Source organism: Malus sylvestris, chromosome 11 (assembly GCF_916048215.2).
Source record: "Malus sylvestris chromosome 11, drMalSylv7.2, whole genome shotgun sequence".
NCBI lineage: Eukaryota > Viridiplantae > Streptophyta > Magnoliopsida > Rosales > Rosaceae > Malus > Malus sylvestris.
The window spans coordinates 33,802,504-33,824,396 of NC_062270.1; the positions used below are offsets into that span (position 1 = coordinate 33,802,504).

General features: G+C 40.6%; 1 protein-coding gene across 2 annotated transcripts; it reads left to right on the forward strand.

The window, feature by feature from the left end:
* Positions 1-7,946: 7,946 nt before the first annotated feature.
* LOC126591398 (cytochrome P450 CYP72A219-like) lies at positions 7,947-12,349 on the forward strand. Of its 2 annotated transcripts, XM_050257071.1 has the most exons (5): positions 7,947-8,295; positions 9,661-9,878; positions 10,520-10,764; positions 10,934-11,321; positions 11,762-12,349. In XM_050257071.1, the coding sequence occupies exons 1-5, from the start codon at positions 8,013-8,015 to the stop codon at positions 12,185-12,187; spliced, it is 1,560 nt and encodes a 519-aa protein (XP_050113028.1). In that variant the 5' UTR covers positions 7,947-8,012; the 3' UTR covers positions 12,188-12,349. The 2 variants fall into 2 exon arrangements, with proteins under 2 accessions (XP_050113028.1, XP_050113029.1); XM_050257072.1 differs by lacking the exons at positions 7,947-8,295; positions 9,661-9,878 and adding an exon at positions 9,946-10,179.
* Positions 12,350-21,893: the final 9,544 nt, after the last annotated feature.

Genomic DNA, 21,893 nt, shown 5'->3' on the forward strand with positions numbered 1-21,893 from the left:
AAAATGTACCTTTTTTTAAAAGTAAAATTTATTCACCTGTTTTTATCTATAATGTACTCATATTTAAAAATAAAAATAAACCATTCTGTCTAAAATAAATCTATATATATCAGATTTCAATATTAAATGTAATACTGAAATTAATATTTTGTCCTTCAATCAAAATATTCAAATTAACAAGGTTTCAGTTTACCAAGGATCGGATTTCAAAGTCATCCTTTAAATAATAAGCACACTTTGTATGATTAATATTAATAATATGTCTATCAACAGTGCCATGCACCACCCAAGTTGAATCAAGCACTTGGACAGACTGACAAGGATCTTCAAGGGTTTGTACAATTAAACTGTGTATCTTCAGATGCACATGCGGTTTAGCAGATGAAGGCTGTGCTCTTCCTTGTTTGTGATCGAGAAGATGATGTTTCTCTTGACTTGCATAACCACGAGCCCAAGCAAGCTATACATCTTCTAATATCTCAGTTAACCTACCTCTCTGGCATCCCCAACGTCCCTCCATCATTCTTCTCTTGATATGAAATAAACAAGGTGGAATGACTTTGGATCATCTCCCATTTATTAAGAAGAACCAAGGATGTAGACGTGGATTGGCATTTTTCTTTTCATCTTTCTAGTATCTTCGGGTTATAGTGGGAACGATTGATGAAAATACGACATGAGAAACCCAGAGACGACTGGTATGACTATATCATCAAGCTTATGTTACAAAATTTTCAGCATTTCATTTGATTTATATCATGTCTTCAAATTTTCCTTTGAGCTTCAACTTGTGAATTACAAATTCACAGTAGAAATATACGGTAGGAATAATTCTTGTTATTATTCACAAAACAAAAAGGGATATATATACAACCCTAATTACATAGTCCTAATTACATAAGGAAACAAACTTTGCATTCCTAAAGGAAACCTCCTATATTATCTTATGACTCACGCTAACACTCCCCCTCAAGTTGGTGCATAGATATCACACATGCCCAACTTGATAAGTGAGTCATTAAACTTTCGACTACATACTGCATGAGTAAGAACATCTGCAAGTTGTTCCTCGGAAGTCACACATGGGAGAGAGACAATTTTCCCTTCGAGTTTCTCCTTGATAAAATGTTTGTCAACCTCCACGTGCTTAGTCCTATCATGTTGCACTGGGTTGTCTGCTATATCTCTTGCAGACTTGTTATCACAATATAATTTCATAGCATCCTTTGGCTTGAACCCAAGCTCCCAAAGAAGCTTCCGTAACCAAAGAATCTCACACAGCCCGTGTGCCATACCTCTGTACTCAGCTTCAGCTGATGATCGTGAGACCACTTTCTGCTTCTTACTACGCCAAGTAACTAAATTCCCTCCAACAAAAGTAAAATATCCAGATGTTGATCGCCTATCAGTTACATCACCAGCCTAATCTGCATCAGTAAAACCTTCAATTCTCAGATTTCCGTGTCTCCCATATAATACTCATTTTCCCGGTGCAGACTTCAAATATGCTAAAATATGCATGACTGCGGCCATATGGTCTGTACTCGGTGAGTGCATGAACTGACTCACAACACTTACGGCATAAGCAATGTCTGGACGAGTATGAGCCAAATAAATCAGTCTTCCTACAAGTCTCTGATATCTGCCTTTATCAACCGGTACCTGATCTGGATATATGCCCAAATGATGCTTCTCAACAATAGGGGTATCTACCGGTTTACACCCTAGCATACCAGTTTCCTTCAACAAGTCCAACACATATTTACGCTGAGACAAGAAAATACCTCTGGATGAACGGGCAACTTCAACTCCCAGAAAATATTTTAAGTCTCCCAAGTTCTTCATTTCGAATTCTGCCGCAAGGTTTATCTGTAACCTTGATATTTCATCAGAGTCATCCCCTGTAATAATCATGTCATCTACATAGATAATCAAAGCAGTTACTTTACTCAATCTACGCTTTACAAACAGCGTATGATCGAAATGACACTGACAATATCCATTCTTCTTCATGGCTTGTGTGAACCTGTCAAACCATGCACGAGGAGACTGCTTAAGTCCATAAAGTGACCTACGCAATCGACAAACCCCCGTATTCCTACCTGCGTCATATCCAGGCGGAAAGACCATATATACTTCTTCCTCCAAATTCCCATGAAGGAAAGCATTCTTCACATCGAACTGCTTTAGGGGCCAATCCAGGTTTGCAGCTAAAGAGATAAGTACACGTACCATATTCATTTTGGCTACCGGAGAGAATGTCTCCTGATAGTCTACACCGTATGTCTGAGTATATCCTTTTGCTACCAACCTTGCTTTGTATCTATCTATGGACCCGTTAGCCCTGTATTTGATTGTAAACACCCAGCGACATCCAACCGGCTTCTTCCCGTTAGGTAGCTCCACTACTTCCCACGTTTTATTTTTCTGTAGAGCCATCATTTCTTCATCCATTGCTTTCACCCACTTTGGATATTTTAGAGCTTCCTCCACTTGAGTTGGAACTTTAATGGACTCTATGTTATTCACCAGAGCCTTGCGTTCAGGTGCAAGGTTCTTACAGGATACGTAGTTGGCGATTGGATACCTCACCTTCCTTTCCGGAGAAAACCTGTCAGGTGGCACACCTCGATTTTGTCTTGGTGGCAACTTATATGTACTAACAATATTATTTGAATTAGTTGTATAATCATCTATTGTACTTACCTCAGGTATATTCAGAGAAGATACATTGGACGGCATTGTGGAGCTATAGAGAGAGGGTAAACTGCTACTAAATTCACCACTGGTATCGGTAACACTGAGCTGTTCTTGTTCAATACTGGTCTCAACACAATCTGGCCGTTCCTGATTGTTCCCTTCGGCAACAACTTGCTGCAGTGCAGCAGCACTGATTTCATTCCTCTCAGCAATCACAGATTGTGGCCTGTCGCTTTCTGCAGCATCATTAGACTTGGGGTGACCACTCATATCTCCCCCTAAATCACAATCCAACCAACCCAGATCACCCACAATCTCACTCTCCCCCTGGTGATCTGAAGTGGACGGAGAAGAAGTATAAAAATACTCGGATTTCGAAAATGTAACATCCATAGTCACATACATATGGCGGGTTCCAGGATGATAACATCGATAGCCCTTTTGGTGGGTGGAAAAACCCACAAAGACACACCGAAGAGCACATGGATCAAGCTTACTACGATGTATTTTTTGGATATGAACATACACCACGCAACCAAACACACGAGGCGTGAGTGTGTTGGTGGACACCACGGGGACATGTTTACTGAGCACTTGAAGTGGTGTTTGAAATGCCACAACACGGGATGGCATACGGTTTATGAGGTAGATAGCATAAGTGACCGCTTCAGGCAAAAAACACTGAGGTACAGAAGCATCGAGGATCAATGCACGAGCAGTTTCCAAGATATGACGGTTTTTCCTTTCTGCAACCCCATTTTGTTGTGGAGTGTAAGGACACGTCGTTTCGTGGAGAATCCCATGAGTACCAAGGAACTGAGACAACTCAGAATTAATATATTCACCTCCATTATCAGAGCGGAGAACTTTAATAATAGAGGAATATTGTGTCTTGATCATCTGACAGAAAGACTGAAACACCATAGCAACATCACTCTTATGTTTAATCACATATAACCAGGTCATACGGGTGCAATCATCCACAAAGGTGACAAACCATTTAATTCCAGAAGCCACACTAACAGGGGAGAGACCCCAAACATCAGAATGCACAAGGTCAAACGGAAACACACTTTTATTCATACTTGAAGGAAACGAAACACGATGGCTTTTAGCAAGAATACATACTTCACAATGTAAGTCTGATTCATTTATTCCATGAAATAAACTAGGCAACAAATGCCGTAAATAACCAAAAGAAGCATGGCCTAAACGGCGATGCATCATCCATACGTCCTTTAATGTACTAGCAGTGGACGTTCGAACCGCAGCAGCTCTTCCCGGAACAACATCATCCACATAATACAACCCCTCTCTCTTAGTGCCACGCCCAATGATCTCCTTGGTCTGAATATCCTGAAGCAAACAAAAAAATGGATATATTAATACAACACAATCCAACTGTTCCGTGACTTACGGTATAGATAGTAGGTGATGAGATAAAGACGGAACAAATAAGCAGTGGTGCAAAGAGAGAGATGGTGTGAGACACACGGTGCCTGCTCCATTAACCGAAGCAGTAGTACCATTAGCCGTCTCCACACATGTTCGACGGGGCTTGGTCATATATTGAAACAAATTCTTATCATAGGTCATATGATCTGTTGCACCAGAGTCTAGAATCCAACCTGTATGATGAGCAGTGTCGGAGGCTAAGAGAACACGGCCTATAGTACCTGTATTCGACGATGGTTCACCAACAGTCGTACGATTCAACAACGACTGACTTGGCTCACCAGATTGCACCTCGACTCCTGTGATATTGCTCGGTGTGGCAGCAGCAAAGGCTGCCCGTCCACCATTAGAGCTATTATTCCCACGGTCTTTTGCCCGCAACCGTTTCTTCAACTCCGGAAACCACTCGGGTACTCCATGCTTCGCAAAGCATGTATCTTCATTATCGCGTGTTTGACCGCAGAAAGTACATTTTAAATTATCTTTGTTTTCCCGGGTGAATGGACGGGAATTTAAAAATAAATTTGACAAACCTCCAGAAGGAAGACTAGCAGGAGGCCGTGACACCATAGCAGCTGCAGGTCCTCCTCCTAGGCTGCCAACATTACTTCCACCCATCATAGTGGCGTGACTTTGAGCTTCACGCCTAACCATAGAGAACACCTCCTCAACAGACGGAAAAGGCTGAGTTCGTAAGATGTCACTACGAACCTTATCAAAAATATCATCCAAGCCTGCCAGGAAGGCATACACTCGGTCCAATTGGACCTCCTCTCGCAGCGTCTTCAAATCTTGAGCACACTCCATCTTAATCGGCCTTCGTTGATCTAACTCCTGCCACACAGATTTTAGATCAGCATAATACATTCCAACTGGACGTCCTTCCTGACGAAGTCGAAACGACTTTACTTTCAACTCATAAATTTGAGAGATATCAGAACCATCATAGTATGTTCGAGCAACCTCCTCCCATACTTCTTTGGCGGTACGAAGGTGAATGAAAAAACTCATGATAGCCGGCTCCATGGAATTAATCAGCCATCCCTTCACAATAGCGTTCCCAGTCTCCCATGTCTCAAACCCAATACTATCTTCACTTGGTTCCTTTATGCTCCCTGACACAAACCCCTTCTTACCACGTCCTGCAATATGCATCTCCAATACTTTGGACCAAAGCGGGTAGTTCGATCCGTTAAGTTTTACTGCACTCGGCATTGCCGAGGCATCATTCTGGATTATCACCGAGTTCAACGCAGAATTATTGGCAGGACCACCACCGACTCCAGGCTTCTGCCCCGAGCCCCCATCTTCTATGTTCACCATCTTTCTTCACTGCAACACACAGCAGTACCGATACAACAAGGGCAGAAAGCGCACAACCCTTGCAGAATCACACAGCAGCAGTAGCAGCGCACTATGAGAGTTTTTCTTTCTAGGGTTACGGTACCAGGCTCTTGATACCAAGTAGAAATATACGGTAGGAATAATTCTTGTTATTATTCACAAAACAAAAAGGGATATATATACAACCCTAATTACATAGTCCTAATTACATAAGGAAACAAACTTTACATTCCTAAAGGAAACCTCCTATATTATCTTATGACTCACGCTAACATTCACAATTAGTCTGGTCCTGCTACAAATAATGAGTTATTTTCAGAGAAAAATACGTAGTATTGATATTAAAAGTCAAGTTTCTATTCATGATCGTATTTTTGAAGTAGGTTTACATACAAATACAACTAATTGAAATGTGTTAAATCTAAGCACAATTTAAGTATATATATATGTTCACCCCACAAAAAGATTGCTTAACACTTATGTTTGATTCTTTTTTTTCAAGCATTATACATGACTCCACCATATGCTTTACGAGAACTTAAATTATACCTGTTTTTATAAAAAAAAATTTGTGCAGATTATGAAGCAACTGGGAGAAGGAAGCAATCAAATGGACTGAGGGGGAGGATGGGCGGACAATATTGATCCGAGTGGATGGAATTGTCCCGAATAATTTGAGCTTCTCCAAAAAAATGATTGAAAGAATCAAGACTGGAAGAACTTAAAATTCGAGAAGAGGTCATGGTCGCAAATGCTGGTTTTGTTAGGGATGCTGTCCGTTTGGGGTTTGAGATGAACTTTTCTTATATATATTTCATAGCTCTTCCTCTTATATTGTTGCCAAGTTTTCAGGGCTTTATATTTGTACATACGTTTACCAAGAGCCAAGAGGAAACTTGTAGGCGTAATTATTGAAATGCACTTTCATTTGGCATCTGATCAGACTTTCATTTCGCGTCAGATCTGACTTCCATTTCGCATCTCACATTTTGATTGTCCCTCAACTACATTCATTGACTGTTAACTTTTACTCATCGACATTGACATGATATCAGTAATATAAATTGCTAACTACATTGAAGAAGTAGTAGAGATGAACAATCACAAAACCGGGAGATGAAGTTTTACAGAAAGAAAGAGAGATGTGGGAGAAGAATTAGAGAGAGAGTTTACAGAGAGAAATGAGATTTGTATATTGACTTAAAAGAATGATGATTACACACTCTATTTTTATAATAGAAAGCCTAACAACTCTAATCAAATACTAACAAACTTGCTAACTGTATTGTTGACTCGTACAATCATTTAACTAATGATGCTGAACCCTTAATATAAATGCCATATTGACAACAAATAGATCGAGTATCCCATGCATGATTAAAAGTTTACAAGTCAATGGATGGACTTGACGAATGTGAGACACATAAGTCGAAGGAAAAAAGTGATGCGGTTATGCAAATAGAGGTAAAACGATACTTCAACTTGAGAAAAGTGTTCGAGGGCACTTTGTAAATAAGTCTTTCTTATATAAAGCTTATGATACAGCAATAATTATGGTGCGTATTATAACATAAGTAATTTGATTACACATCATATGATGTGCGATGCCAAAGAAGTTTTTATTTTTGTCAACGATGCCAAAGAATCATCACTCATATTTTATATGTAAATACATCCAACAGCTAGCTCAAGCGTTGCTTACCGTCCTCCTTGATTGATGCATCTACTAACCTGCACTGCTTCAACGACGTGAACTTTACCTTTTTATGTCACGTTCTTCTTTCAGAATTATTAATTATTAGCCTAAGTCGCTGAATCATAATTTCATGTCACTATTTTATAACGTGCTAATTATTCATTAGATGCGAGGGAAGTTTATTAAAAAATAAAAAATCTTTCCACATCCGTTGCCTCGTATAGTCGTAATATGTGGTTCAAAGTAAGTTCCGTGTTTCATTTGATTTAGACTTTAGTAATGTCTTTTACACTATGTTTGGATAAGGGAAATAAGCTTGGAATTTTGATAAAAGTTGGAATTTATAAATTAACAGACACCAATTCCTTTGTTTGGATTCATAAATATAGAATTTTCGAATTTTCGCATGGAAAAAAACTTGGAATTGGGACATCCAATTCCCAAGTTTAAATTCCATGTAAATATGTGTCATTTCCTAATTTCTATGATTGAGAGTTTAAAAATAATAAATTCCGTATTCAATTCCATTGTTCTTTTAGGTTAACCAAACTAAAAAATTCACAAATTCTAGAAAATAAAATCTCATCATTTCAATTACCATCATTTTAAAATTCTTTAGTAATCTTAAATTTCTTTATCCAAAATAGTGTTAGTTCTCACTTGGACCACAAACGCAAACATCCGGAACAAAACATATTTGATTTGTCAAAAGGTTAAGCCAAACAAAATTATCAAAAGTGAAATATATATACATTAATTTTCCTTCTCTCTCTCTCTCTCTCTCTCTCTTCTTTCTCTGTCTGAAACACACAAAGCAATGGAATTATCAGTGGCTACTATTGGTGCTGTTTTGGTGGGGATAACAGTAATAATAATTGCAGGGGCATGGAGGTTGCTGAACTGGTTGTGGCTGAGGCCAAAAAAACTGGAAAGATATCTGAGGCAGCAAGGCCTTACCGGAAACTCGTACAGGTTTTACACAGGAGACATGAAAGAAATCTCCACGATGATAAAACAAGCATATTCTAAACCAGTGAGCCTCTCCCATGATATAGCCCCAAGAGTTATCCCTTTCGACTACCAATTAGTAAACACTTACGGTATGTTAAGCATATATCTTTTCACATCTACATGTATACAATGTTTACTTACAAGAAATAAGAATCGAAAAGATTCGGACTTTTCACTTTTGTGCGTTGTTAAAACACATAGAATCGAAAAAGTGTGATGACTTTGAAATCTGTACTCCAATAATAGTTGATCTCAATTTTATTCTTTTATTCTTTTTGAAATTTATGATTTTTCTCATTTGAAGTAAATATGTCAGTAATTTGTACCTTTCTATAATTGTGTTCTCTTACTAAACTATAACATAATTAGCTATAGTGCTAAATTATAAACGATATATATCTAGATTCGCAATTCAGATTCAAATGCACAACATAATTAAATGTGATAAGACATTTTCAATGATCCGATAAATTTAGTGGCACTTAGGCCATCTCCAACCGAAGGCTGGCCAGAGGGCTCGTTTGAGCCCTCTGGCCCTCCAAGATTCCCCAAGATATTAATATTTTAATGAACAGTACAGGGCCATATTTGCCTCCGTCTCCAACCGAGGGCCAGAGGGCCAAAGGGCTCGTTTTAGCCCTGTCACAAAAAACCGTCTCCAACCGAGAGCCAAAGGGCCATAGGGCCAAACATAATTTATTATTTAAAAACTACAATTTAATGTTGTATAAATGACCTAGGAAGTTATACGAAAAAAATAGAATTGAAAAAAAATATGAAACAAATTTTGTGAAATAGAAGTTATAGGAAAAAAAAATATGAAACAAAATTTGATTCATATGAAAAGGAAAAAAAAAGGGAAAAAAAGAAGCTTAAATTCATTAAAAAAAAAAAAAAAAAGAGGCCTAATAATCCAACGGCTACTAGCCGTTATATTAAAAAACATTTCAAACTATTAGTGTCGGTTATAACCAACACTAATAGTAGAACTATTAAAAAAAAAAAAACCTCTTCAATGCTGTCGGTTTTAACCGACAGCAATAGAAAACATTAAAAAAAAAATAAGCCAACCCGGGGCTGGCTAGTTGGCCGAAAGCAGCCAGCCCTCCAGCCCTCTCCGATCCCGTGGGGCCCTCCCAGATTCCAGAGCCCTCTGGCCTAGCCCTCGGTTAGAGACGGTTTTAGAGCTATTTTCGGCCCTCTGGCCCTCTGGAACCTTCGGTTGGAGATGGCCTTAAGTCTTCACTTATTGATGTCGTTGGGAAAAGTCTCAGGTGTTAATTAAAACTAGCTGTTCACTCAAATATCTTAGATAGATCTCCACAATTCATGCTCTTGACTTTTCCTTCTGTTTTTCTTTAATATCTTTGTAAATTTCGGACATATGTGTCAACTTTACTCTGGTTATAGTACGATACGTTGAACTTTTATGCTCTTTAAAAACAAAACTGCAGGTAAGAATTATTTTGTTTGGATGGGCCCAACACCAAGGGTGAATATCACTGATCCAGAAGATATGAAAACCATCCTTACAAAAATGGATGATTTTCCGAAGCCGAACGCAAACCCACTTATCAAGTTACTAGCAACAGGTATTGCACTATGTGAAGGTGAGAAATGGGCAAAACACCGAAGAATTATCAACCCAGTATTCCATATAGAGAAGCTAAAGGTATTATGCATGCAAACTTGCCAATAGTCATTCAAATTTTCTGGAGATTTTTCCATTGATTTAATTAGAATAAGTATTTACATATAGGCGAACGTAGAATCTCTTATCCACCCAACTCTCTAGTATAAGTGGTCAACATTGTCGTCAGTAAATGTGTATAAATCGCATCACTCATTCATATACCTAGTTGTGTTTGTTTAGGATGTTCATGGACTCAGCCTTAGAGTCCATGGTCTTTCTTTTTGGGAGGATGTTGGTCCTTCTTGGCTTATGTCTTATACTTCCGATGATTATGTTCTATGTGAGTAATTTGTTGGCATGGGTGATTCATTTTCCTCCTCCAGGGTTTTTCTCATGTGGTTTACCCGAGGATAGGTTTTTTCCGAGCCAGTTATCCTTTGTTTCATGCCTAGTTTGTGTAACCTGTTTGGTTTTTTATGAATGAAATTCTTCTATTACCTTTTGTCTTTTGGATGCTTGAATGCGTATGGAACGAATTTTAGTAGGTTAATAACCATATCCATTCATGTTTAAGTATGTAGATATGGAAAACATATTGATAGAGCAAATTATATGTGTATTAATTATGTTTGATATATAATTATTGTTGATCATTTATGTTTTCCTCTTGTTTTCTATAGCGTATGTTGCCTGAATTTTACCAAAGTTGTAGCGAGATGATTGTGGAATGGGAGAGCTTGGTGTTGAAAGAGGGTTCATGTGAGTTGGATGTCTGGCCCTACTTTGAAAATATGACAGCCGATGTGATTTCCCGAACCGCATTTGGAAGTAGCTACAAAGAAGGAAGAAAAATATTTCAACTTTTGAAAGAGCAAGCAAAACTTGCAATAAAAGTTGTACAAAGTGTTTACATTCCAGGAGCGAGGTAAATTTTCTGTTTTCACATCTTCCAACCTCCAAAGGTTACATAATCAATCCAACACAACCCAATCTCAAAACTTATGAATACAAACGAGACGTAGTACTATTATAGTCGGACCCTTTGTTTTTTCTTCATATCAGCATTGAAATTAATAATACTTTTTTTTTTGCAGGTTCCTACCGACTAAGATAAACATGAAGATGAAAGAAATTGACAGAGAGATAAGAGCGTTACTCATGGGTATTATAAACAGAAGAGAAGATGCGATTAGGGCTGGCGAAGCCACAAAAGATGACTTGTTGGGTGTGCTTATGGAGTCCAACTTGAATGAAATGAAAGAACATGGCAACAACAAAAAAGTTGGAATGAGTATGCATGATGTGATCGAGGAGTGCAAGCTGTTTTACTTTGCAGGGCAGGAGACAACCTCAGTGTTGCTAGTTTGGACAATGGTTTTGCTAGGTCAATATCAGAACTGGCAAGACCGTGCAAGGGAAGAGGTTTTGCAGGTCTTTGGAAGCAACAAGCCAGAATTTGATGGGATAATTCATCTAAAAGTTGTAAGTGTTTTCCATCGAGAAAAACTTTGGAGAGATTGCATCTATTACGTGATTCGTTTTGAGTGCAGAACAGTTTAGTTAAAAGATGACATGCTTTTAAAAGAAATGAAATGGGTGATCACTCCACTTTTAGCTGAATTGTCTTCCACTCAAAATGCTATATGACAGGAAATAGTCACACACAAGTTCAAGTTTGTACATATCAATCTATAATGTTTAGGTTTTTCTATAGCATACGCAGTGTATGGAATTGGAATGCACTGTGTTTAACTGAGAAAAATTGGATTCATAATGTAGCTATGCAAATCCAACTAAATCGTCCAATGCACTGATCATCCCATGCACTGGTGCATTCTATTGTTTCCCCTATGTTATTAATATAAAACTTAACTTGGTTGTGTGTGTGTGTGTGTGTGTGTATCAAATGCATGATTTCCCAGGTGACCATGATTCTGCATGAAGTTCTTCGATTATACCCAGCACTTACTGTGATGACTCGAACCACAAACAAGAAAACACAACTTTCAAAATATTCATTACCAGCTGGAGTTGAAGTTGCCTTATCCACCCTCTTAGTTCACCATGACAAACAACTGTGGGGTGATGATGCACATGAGTTCAAGCCGGAGAGGTTTTCGGAAGGCATTTCGAAGGCAACAAAGAACAAATTCATGTACTTCCCTTTTGGAGGCGGTCCGCGGAATTGTATCGGGCAAAACTTTGCAATGGTGGAAGCAAAATTGGCCTTATCGTTGATTTTACAGCACTTTACATTTGAGCTTTCTGCATCCTATGCTCATGCTCCTTCTTCAAATCTAATTATTCAGCCACAGTTTGGTGCTCATATCATTTTACACAAACTTTGATAACTTATGTGTCAGAAGTTCTCTCTGTATTGTTGAACATATAGTTGTTCACCAAATTTCATGCCCATACACCCCTAAGCAAAATGGTTTGGCTGAAAGAAAAAATATACATGTTGTTGAAACAACTATTACTCTTCTTTAGCAAGCTTTTTTATCCGCTCATTTTTGGTATCATGTATGTGTTGCTGCAACTTACCTAATCAATAGGATGCCTACACCTATTCTTAGAATGAAATCACCATTTGAAGTTTTGTTTCATTCTCCACCTAGATTAGATCATTTAAGGGTCTTTGGTTGTGCTTGTTATCCTTCTCTCAAACCTTATAGGACTAATAAGCTTGACCTTAAGACAACATAATGCATTTTCTTGGGTTATGCTGCACAGTACAAAGGAACATTTGCTTTGATGTTTCAAAACACAAATTGATAGTTTCCAAACATGTCTTATTAGATGAAACTCAATATCCAACAGTGTCTCACCCTTCTGGCAAATAGTCTTCTTCCTCCCAAACTTATATCTCACCACCACACATTGTTCATCCTAATATTTTTCATCAGTGGCCCATTATCCTTATACCATTACAAATGTTTTTCAAGCAGCTACTTCCTCACCCAAGTTACTCAGTCTAGTTCTCTCTCACATGGTGATCTTATCTCCTATGCTGCTATTGCATCAGCCATTAGAACTTCTTAGTTTTCTCATATATTAGAGTTGAATCCAGATAACATCTCAGGTTCAAGATTTACAACTTGTGGTCAGTTCTTCTTAGAATTGTCACCCTATGCAGACCAGGTCCAAGTTTGGTATTTCTAAGAAGAAACAAGTTTTCAATGCTGCAATTTAGTCTACCACTGGCACATAACCAAAAATCTTTACTGCAGTTTCCAAATCTATTGAGTGGAAACAAGCAATGCAAGAAAAAATGGATGCATTATTTCAACAAAAGACTTGGTCTCTAGTTCATTTACCTCCAAATAAGAACTAAGTGGGTTGCAAATGGATCTATAAGACCAAGAGGCATCTAGATGGTTCCATTGCTAGGCACAAGGCGAGGTTGGTGGCCAAGGGATTTTCTTAGGAGGCTAGACTATTATGAAACCTTTAGCCATGTGGTTAAACCAACTATAGTGAGACTCATGTTATCTTTGGCAACTACTAAAGGTTGGAAATTGAAGCAACTAGATGTAAAAAAATGCTTTTTTTACATGGATTTCTTGAGGAGGAAGTATACATGTCTCAACCTCAAGGATTTGTTAATGTTCATCACCCTAGTATGTTTGCAAATTACACAGACGTCTTTATGGTCTTAAACAAGTTCTAAGAGCTTGGAATGACAAGTTTACCTCTTTTCTGCTTTCACTGGGCTTTACAGCTTCTTATATAGATCCTTCTCTTTTTGTCAAGCATGATGGTCTTCATCTGGTTGTGTTATTGTTGTATGTAGATGATATCCTTATTGGAGATCATGATGCTAGTGTATATTCACTCTCAGGGGTTATCTGTTCATCAATCCAAGTATGTACAAGACTTGCTGTAGAAGACATATATGGTTCGGTGCAAGCCTTGTATTACTCCATGTCACCCTTGTGGAGCCAAAAATAATCACAAGGCGACACGTGGATTTTTGGGTAAAAGAGGACAAAAATAACCTTGAGGCATACCGGGATTCCTACGCGCGAGCAGCGGACAATCATCCTTTAATAAAGTCAAAAGTGTCTAACATAGGTAACCAATTCAAAGATATTCTCATCCATCCTCATCTTAGGTAATTATTTTATAACCTACATAACATTACATTTAAGTGGAGGTTAATTGGCTAATTAATGGATTAATTCCTAATTAATCCATTAATCACCGTTGTTGATCTCATCGTATTTACCTATTTTATCACATTAATTAGCTAGTTAATTTGGCAATAATTTTATTTGCTAAATTAATTAGTCAATTATTCCCATAACTCCTAAATTCAACCTAAATCAAGAACCCTATCCCTATAAATAGGCTCCCATTCTCACCAAAAACCTAGGTCCTCACTCTTGCTAAAATTCTCCAAAGCTCTCAAACATTTTTCTCTCAAAATTCTAACTTTGGCATCGGAGGTTCTTCGGCCAAAGCCCTCCCCATTCATCGTGGGCGCGTGAGGCTCTTGGCCTTGACCTAAGGTGTTATTTGTTTTGTAGGTGCAATTTTGTCTAAGATCAAGGAGGAAGAAATTTGCATCCACAAATTGGTGCTTTCATTGAGAGGTGAGATCCATACTCGTAGAAGACTCTCGCATAAAAAGGTTTTTCTCTATTTTCTAGTTCATTTGAATATTTTTCATACGTCCTTATTATTAGAATTTTTTATTTGCAAATGTTCTTTGATAAAACGTATAAGAAAAATACAATGGCTAGAAATTTAGAAAATTCCACAAGTGAAAATTCTAATACTCAAGAAATGGGACCGTGGCGATCCACGAGGCTAAATGTGGTCATAGGCGGAGTGGTACCACCACTACGAGGTTCCACCATGGCCCAAGCCATGCCATCCAAGCTTGCACGGGCCCGAGCCCAAGCCTCGCATTCGCATGCATCACACACTGAGTAGCCTAAACCCGCCGAGCAACCTGTTCTCGCGGCCCAGCCTGCTCCCGACGAGCAGCCCACTCCTGTGGCCCAGCCTGCTCTCATGGCCCAGCCTGCTTTCGCGACCCAGTCTGCTCCCGTGGCTTTCCAAGTAGGCCAAGTCGGCCCAAGAGTATCTCAACTATCCGGACCTACCATCAAACCGGAGGCATTTTCACCACATTTCTTCGCGGATTTGATATTTCCCAACTCAAACCTAACGGAGGCACACTTCCACTGCTCAAGGAGGCACATTCCTTCCAAGCTCTTCCAATCTAAATGGCGAACAACACTTGTCTCGACAAGTCATAGAGTTGACGAGCGTCCTTGCACAACAGACAACCTTGGTGAATCAACTCTTGCAATGCACCGAGATCCAACGTGCCTCGGACAAGGTGTCCTGAAGTAGGACAACGGCAAATGAACCTCTCCACCAGCCACAATCCGAGCGTTCTGGCAGTTTACGCTCCCGATTGGGCCCCCGAGATAGCATATACTCCAATCTTAGAGCACGGAGGAACGTGCACTCTCGACTAAGCCCACAAACGAGCATACATTCATGGTTGGGGTCACACTCCGATAGTCAACACAAGCAACCTTCCAGGCGAAGTGTTCATTCGCGGCTAAGCCCACAAGAAGCATCATCCACCTCACATCGGAGTAGGCAGCATGACGGACGGAGAGAAGCAGTCACTCAATACAGCTCAAGTTCAACCGGCAGCCTACGAAGAACTCGCTCGCCTGCTAGGAACGGGCTACACGCACCGCATCCGCGGCATAGATGAGCCAAACACATGGAAAAGTAGCCTAGACCAACAAGTCACGGTTGGGGGCAGCCGAGAGCTTCACTACCTCAACAAAGGCAAATTCAGGAAGAAATAGAGAGACTCTTCACCAAGCGATTGCGCACTTTCCAACGCAACGAGGTCATCGACGAGGCACTACGACATAACATAACCAACATAAGCAGGTCACCATTCAAGGACGAGATCAAGCAGGCAAAGCCTCCACGTGAGTTCAGCATGCCACATTTCATATCTTTCAAAGGGGATGAAGACCCGGAGAGACACTTAAAGCACTACCGAAGCACAATGATCCTTTATTGAAACAATGATGATCTCATGTGCAAGATATTCGCCACCACTCTACAAGGCAAGGCGCAAGATTGGTTCTACACCCTGCCGCCACAATCCATCCAAAATTTCGACGAACTTTCTTTGGTTTTCACCAAAGAATATTCATTATGTCGCTCGATCAAAAAGAATTCCGACCATTTGTTCGACGTCAAAAAGAACCCAAAGGAGTCGCTTCGCGACTATGTGAGAAGGTTCAAAGCAGAGAAGGCAAGGATAGTCGGATGCAACGACTCGATAGCTAAAGCAGCCTTCCAAAAATGACTTTTAGCAGACCACCCACTGTTCAAAAAACTGATAATGAAAGAATATCTAACTTTAGAAGACTCTTTCGCTCTGGCAGAAAAACATGCACTTTGGGACGAAGTTCGCAGATGCCCATTTAAGGTAAATTCGAGCGATCTTGAATATGAAGTTCCCTACTACTCTGAAGGAGATCCAAAGTCTGACTGGACGAGTAGTCGCATTTGAAGCAGTAATAAGCTCTACCATCTTACGAGAAAAGATGGGGGCCCGACTACCTGTATTCTACAGTTCAAAAGCTTTCCTCGATGCTATTAAAAATTCAAAAGCTAACTTTGACGATAGTTGTTGTAACCCAGAAGCTCAAGTTTTACCTTCGAACGCATACAGTTATCCTTATGACGCACTATTTTGCCTAATCCAAACACGCGACGATAAAGACGTAAGATCTTGGCGAATGCAAAGTTTTCTGACGAACACAACAGCTCAGCCCAAAAGACACGCTAAAGGCAGAATAACACTAGAAGAACACACTCGGAAGCAAATTTTATCCTCGTCGCCCCAAAAGATTCTACATAGGAGCAACATGTACTGGCAGTCGAACACCACTTCCTACTACGTGTCACACGGTCCTAGCCGACCCTTGCTTCATAATTCAACTTTAGAGTGGTCCAATACCAGTAGTTGAGCATCTCCTGTTGCGTGTAACATGGCCCTAGCTTCACGGTTACCTACCACGCATTTATGATGCAACAGAGCTGCCCAACAACGCATTGGAAGTAGGCGAGCACACTCTAGCCGCTCATGCTCCACCCGATGGAGACTTCTGACATTTGCATGTCGACGACGCATCCAACTACAAAGGTTCAGGAGCAGACGTGGTCCTTGTCACCCCAGACGGTTCGATGCCCGAGCAGGCAATCATTCTAGGTTTCAAAGCATCTAACAACAAAGTAGAGTACGAAGCCCCACTAACAGGCATTCGAATGACAAAAGACTTGGCTGTGAAAAAGCTTTTAATCTATTCTGATTCCCAGCTAATCATCAGCCAGACCACTAGGGGCTAAGGCATGATGATCGTGGCAACCAACTACTTTACCAAATAGGTAGAAGCAGAGCCCATGATGACCGCGATTCAGACGGACACAGAGCGCTTCATATGGAGGAACATCATTTGTTGATTTGGCATCCCTTAATCCATCGTCACCGACAACGGCCCGCAATTCATGTGCAAAGATTTGGTGAAATTTTTCCAAAAATATGGCATCAAGCAACACATGTTCACGCCAAGATATTCTCAGGGTAATAGGCGGGCCAAAGTATCCACCAAGATGATCTTTAACTGCCACAAGAAATCCCGCACCAGTAAGAAAAGAAAATGGTCAGACGAACTCCCTGGATGTCTATGGGCATATCGCACCACCAAAAGATGAGCAATCGAAAGAAGATGGCCACAAGCTTAAATCTGGCAGATGAGAAGTGCAAGCAGACTATCATCTGCATCGCAGCTTACCAGCAGCAGTTCCTTTCCAGCTACAACAAAAGGGCCAAGATCCGGCAATTCCAGCCCAGATATCTAGTCCTAAGAAAAGCCTTCATCATTGCCCACAGAGAAGGCTCAAAAAAGATGGATCTCATCTGGGAAGGTCCGTACAATATCAGCAGAGTAGGCGGCAAGAGTAATTACACCCTTGCCACCATGAAACGATAAAAAGATCAAAAAGTAGTGGAGCGCCTACAATCTGAAGAAGTACCATGTGTGACCTCCCACTACATCAAAACCCAAAAACTTAAGAAGCTTGACGGACACCACCTTACAAACCGATGACTATCCAGTTGTTATGCAGTTCCTATCTTACAGCTAAGTTCTCGTTCATTTCACTTGTTTTTCAATGAGGAATTCAGAAGTAATCACAACTTGGCTCGGCTGCATGCTTACAACAACTGATCACTCCGGCACTTCAAAAGAAGACTGTGCCCTTCTTAGGGAGTCATCACAGGAATTGCGACCCCCGAGGGACCAATCATGTTCTCCAGTGCGAGAGGGTAAACTAATTGCTCTCCAGTGCGAGAGGGTAAACCAATTCCCCAACACCCATATGGGTCAACTCTCCAAGACGAGATGATAAACTTTACACTCCGAATATCCAGACATGGATAAGCCTAGCTGCCCTAGTATAACTAGATGCACGATGGCTTGTGCTGGGATTCCTAGAAGTAGCCACAATAGTCTTTTTCAAGGCTTGGCTAATTGAAGGATTTTGGGTCTCTTGGACTAATCGGCGGGGAACCGGGCCCTAGAGACGAAGGGGGCACATTACGCAGTATGCCCTACAAACGGTTACCCTGGAACCCTAAAGCTGTTACTGAGTGCACTAAAGTAGCCTACGGATTCCGAAAGACTGCCTATGGCTTGCCCTTCTAGCAGTAAAACAGCGCTAGACTTATACAACCGCACATTCTTGTGAAAGGTTAAATAAGCTAGCGACATATACGAAGTTTTATCCACTGCCGACATGCTACGTAGTCGATAAGCTTCACCTCTGCTAAGCTCGGAACAACCTACACCAAGTCCTAAAGTGTTGTGAAACTTACTACGCAACCTACGGAATTGGAGAAAGTCAAGGTTAACAACCTAATGGTTACGCGGACTTTTCTGCTTCTGTAAGCAAGGCATCCGACTGCCAACCCTATGGCTAACAACTTTGCAAAGTTCTACACCAACACCTACAGCTGCATAGGTTACGCAAGCTTGTCTGCTTATAAAAAAGTAGCATGTCTGCCACTGGTCTATCAAGTCTAAAGGTTAGGGCATGAACAAAAGAAGCGAAAATGAAGAAAAACGAAGGAAAACATGTTTATAAACAACTAGCAAAGGCCAAAGGAGTTCAAGCAAAATAATAGCTACAAGGAAAAACAAAGAAAATCCTAAAGGCTACCTAGAATACTACACTACAGCAACTTGGACATCCCACGACTACTCAGTCGTCACACCTTCAGCAGCCATAACGCTCTTAGCAGCGGCATCATCCGACGCTTCACCCCCGGCTACTCCAGCCTGGGCACTAACTTATCCAACTACTTCACCAATGGAAACCTCAAAAGTAAAAGCAAGCAAGTCTTCTGGAGAAATAGAGAAGGTCTCGAAACCTCAAGCCCATCATTCTTACCCTTCAACTGCTCATTCTTCTCAAGCAGACTGTCACGGACGTGCTACAGCTCATCAACTCTTCATCCTTTGCATAAGCAGCGAAACGAGGCTCAGAAACTGCAAACTCAAGATCTTGAATCTGAGGTATGTAACATTCAATCTCTTTCTCTGCATTTTCATACTTAACTTGGATCGCGTCAAGCCTAGTCTTCAAGTCAACGATCTCGTGGCGAGCGGTCTCAAGCTGCAAAGAAGTGGGGGTAGAAATATTAGACCCTTTCAAAGCAACAAGCTCAGAATCCAACCTCTTGATCTCCTTGGCTGAGGAATAAGCTTCAGTTGCCATAATCTTCGCCACCTTCTTGACAGCCTTGCTATATATGCATCATAGCAAGCATAGCAGTCCTTCCATATTGGGTCGTATGCTTCGCAAAGGAACTTGGGCAAACAACCTTTCTACCGCTATTAACAAACTTGGCACAAGCGTCCATGACTTCAAGCAAATCTAGTTTTAAAAGCACATAGATCTCAGCAGCCTCCCCAGAAGCAGGCTTAGTGGATTTCTCATAGCTGCCCACGCGAGCAGTATCTTCCTTCTTAGTAGGCAAATCAGTCTCAGCAGCAAAGAGAGTGAGCCTTGGTGCCACTTTAGCAGCAGAGTCCACCTTACCACTCTTCATAATAGCAAACCTCTCCAAAGGTAAACCAGACTTGGCTCCCAACGAACGTCTTAGTACAGACTTCTGCACTAAGGGCATGATAAAACCTTTACGCTGAGCAATCTTATCAACAATTGTACTAGCCATTCTCAACATGGAAGGCGCCACATGCTCAGATCTAGCACCCTCATTTTTCTTCCCATTGGAAGAAGTCATGCCAATCACAGGCCTCTCGACAACAGACAGATCATCATGAGCAGCGGAAGAAGTCTTCAATTTTTTCTCAACCGACATCTCTTAAGTAGGCGAGGAAGATCTCTTATTTCCACCTTTATTCATAGTAAGCTCCACGACAACGATCAGATGAGCCAATGCATCCGCCTTGATCACCTTTACCTCATCTTTGGAAGCAGTCCACCTTACTTCCGGTGAAGAGAACTAAGCAGCCAACGTCATTCACGGTACTCAGCAGAAGAGATCAACCCAGCATTCTAGCAGGCAGGAGGCCTGCATGCCCAGCATTCCAGCAACCCATGAGGCCTACAACCTCCTCATTTCTTTCAGTCGCCAGCCTGACCCGAGTAAGGTCCAAAAGCCCAAAGGACATAAGCCATGTGGCTCACCTAGCATTGCGCCCTAGCGCCACAATCCGCGGCCCCTACCGCACAAGTTGCCTTTGGCTTTAGCCAAGCCAAATAGCCCAAGCAGTGGCATCTGCCACAACGCCTCTTCGGCCTATGCCGAGCCGACTCCTGGCCACTGCTAACCGACGTGCCGCACCACCCTGACGGCTACCCCGCAATAACATTATCCAAGAAGAAGACAAGAAAAAATTAAATTTTTCTTACATCGGTGCGGCACGGAGAAGACGAAGAAATCAATGAAAGACAGTCATTTACACGGGCAAGATATAGAAGATTGCTAGAGGATGGGGAACAAATATCGTCTAAGCTCTCTCTGTCTTGTAGGGTAGAATAAATCGCTCTCCAAAGTTGATTTAATAACTCACTTAAGGTGGACTTAAATAAGCTTTGAGAGAAATTTATTTTCCTTTCCTAGAAGAACCTAATTTCCTATTAAAGAGAGAATCTACATCAAAATAAGAAGCAGTCATACGTTTCCTAAAGCAAGATGATCTCTACACCTGCTGCCCTTTCCTACGAGCAACCCAACAGGTGTGGGAGCACTTGTGGAGCCAAAAATAATCACAAGGCGACATGTGGATTTTTGGGTAAAAGAGGACAAAAATACCCTTCAGGCATACCGGGATTCCTACATGCGAGCAGCGGACAATCATCCTTTAATAAAGTCAAAAGTGTCCAAAATAAGTAACCAATTCAAAGATATACTCATCCATCCTCATCTTAGGTAATTATTTTATAACCTACAGAACATTACATTTAAGTGGAGGTTAATTGGCTAATTAATGGATTAATTCCTAATTAATCCATTAATCACCAATTAAATCACCCAAAAAATATACCCAAAAATCCCAAAGGGCTGGCCACCCTTGTTGATCTCATCATATTTACCTATTTTATCACATTAATTAGCTAGTTAATTTAGCAATAATTTTATTTGCTAAATTAATTAGTCAATTATTCCCATAACTCCTAAATTCAACCTAAATCAAGAACCCTATCCCTATAAATAGCTCCCATTCTCACCAAAAACCTAGGTTCCCACTCTTGCTAAAATTTTCCAAAGCTCTCAAACACTTTTCTCTCAAAATTCTAACTTTGGCATCGAAGGTTCTTCTGCCAAAGCCCCCCTCATTCATCGTGCGCGCGTGACGCTCTTGGCCTTGACCTAAGGTGTTATTTGTTTTGTAGGTGCAATTTTTTCCAAGATCAAGGAGGAAGAAATTTGCATCCACAACCCTAATAAAAAACTACTCAATCATGGCAGTCCTC

What these genes read in the sequence shown, in the direction of transcription:
- LOC126591398 (XM_050257071.1), top strand. Translation starts at nt 8,013, where the DNA reads ATGGAATTATCAGTGGCTACTATTGGTGCTGTTTTGGTGGGGATAACA. An exon ending in CCAATTAGTAAACACTTACG is followed by an intron (nt 8,296 to 9,660) that starts GTATGTTAAGCA and finishes ACAAAACTGCAG; the next exon opens with GTAAGAATTATTTTGTTTGG. An exon ending in GGATAATTCATCTAAAAGTT is followed by an intron (nt 11,322 to 11,761) that starts GTAAGTGTTTTC and finishes ATGATTTCCCAG; the next exon opens with GTGACCATGATTCTGCATGA.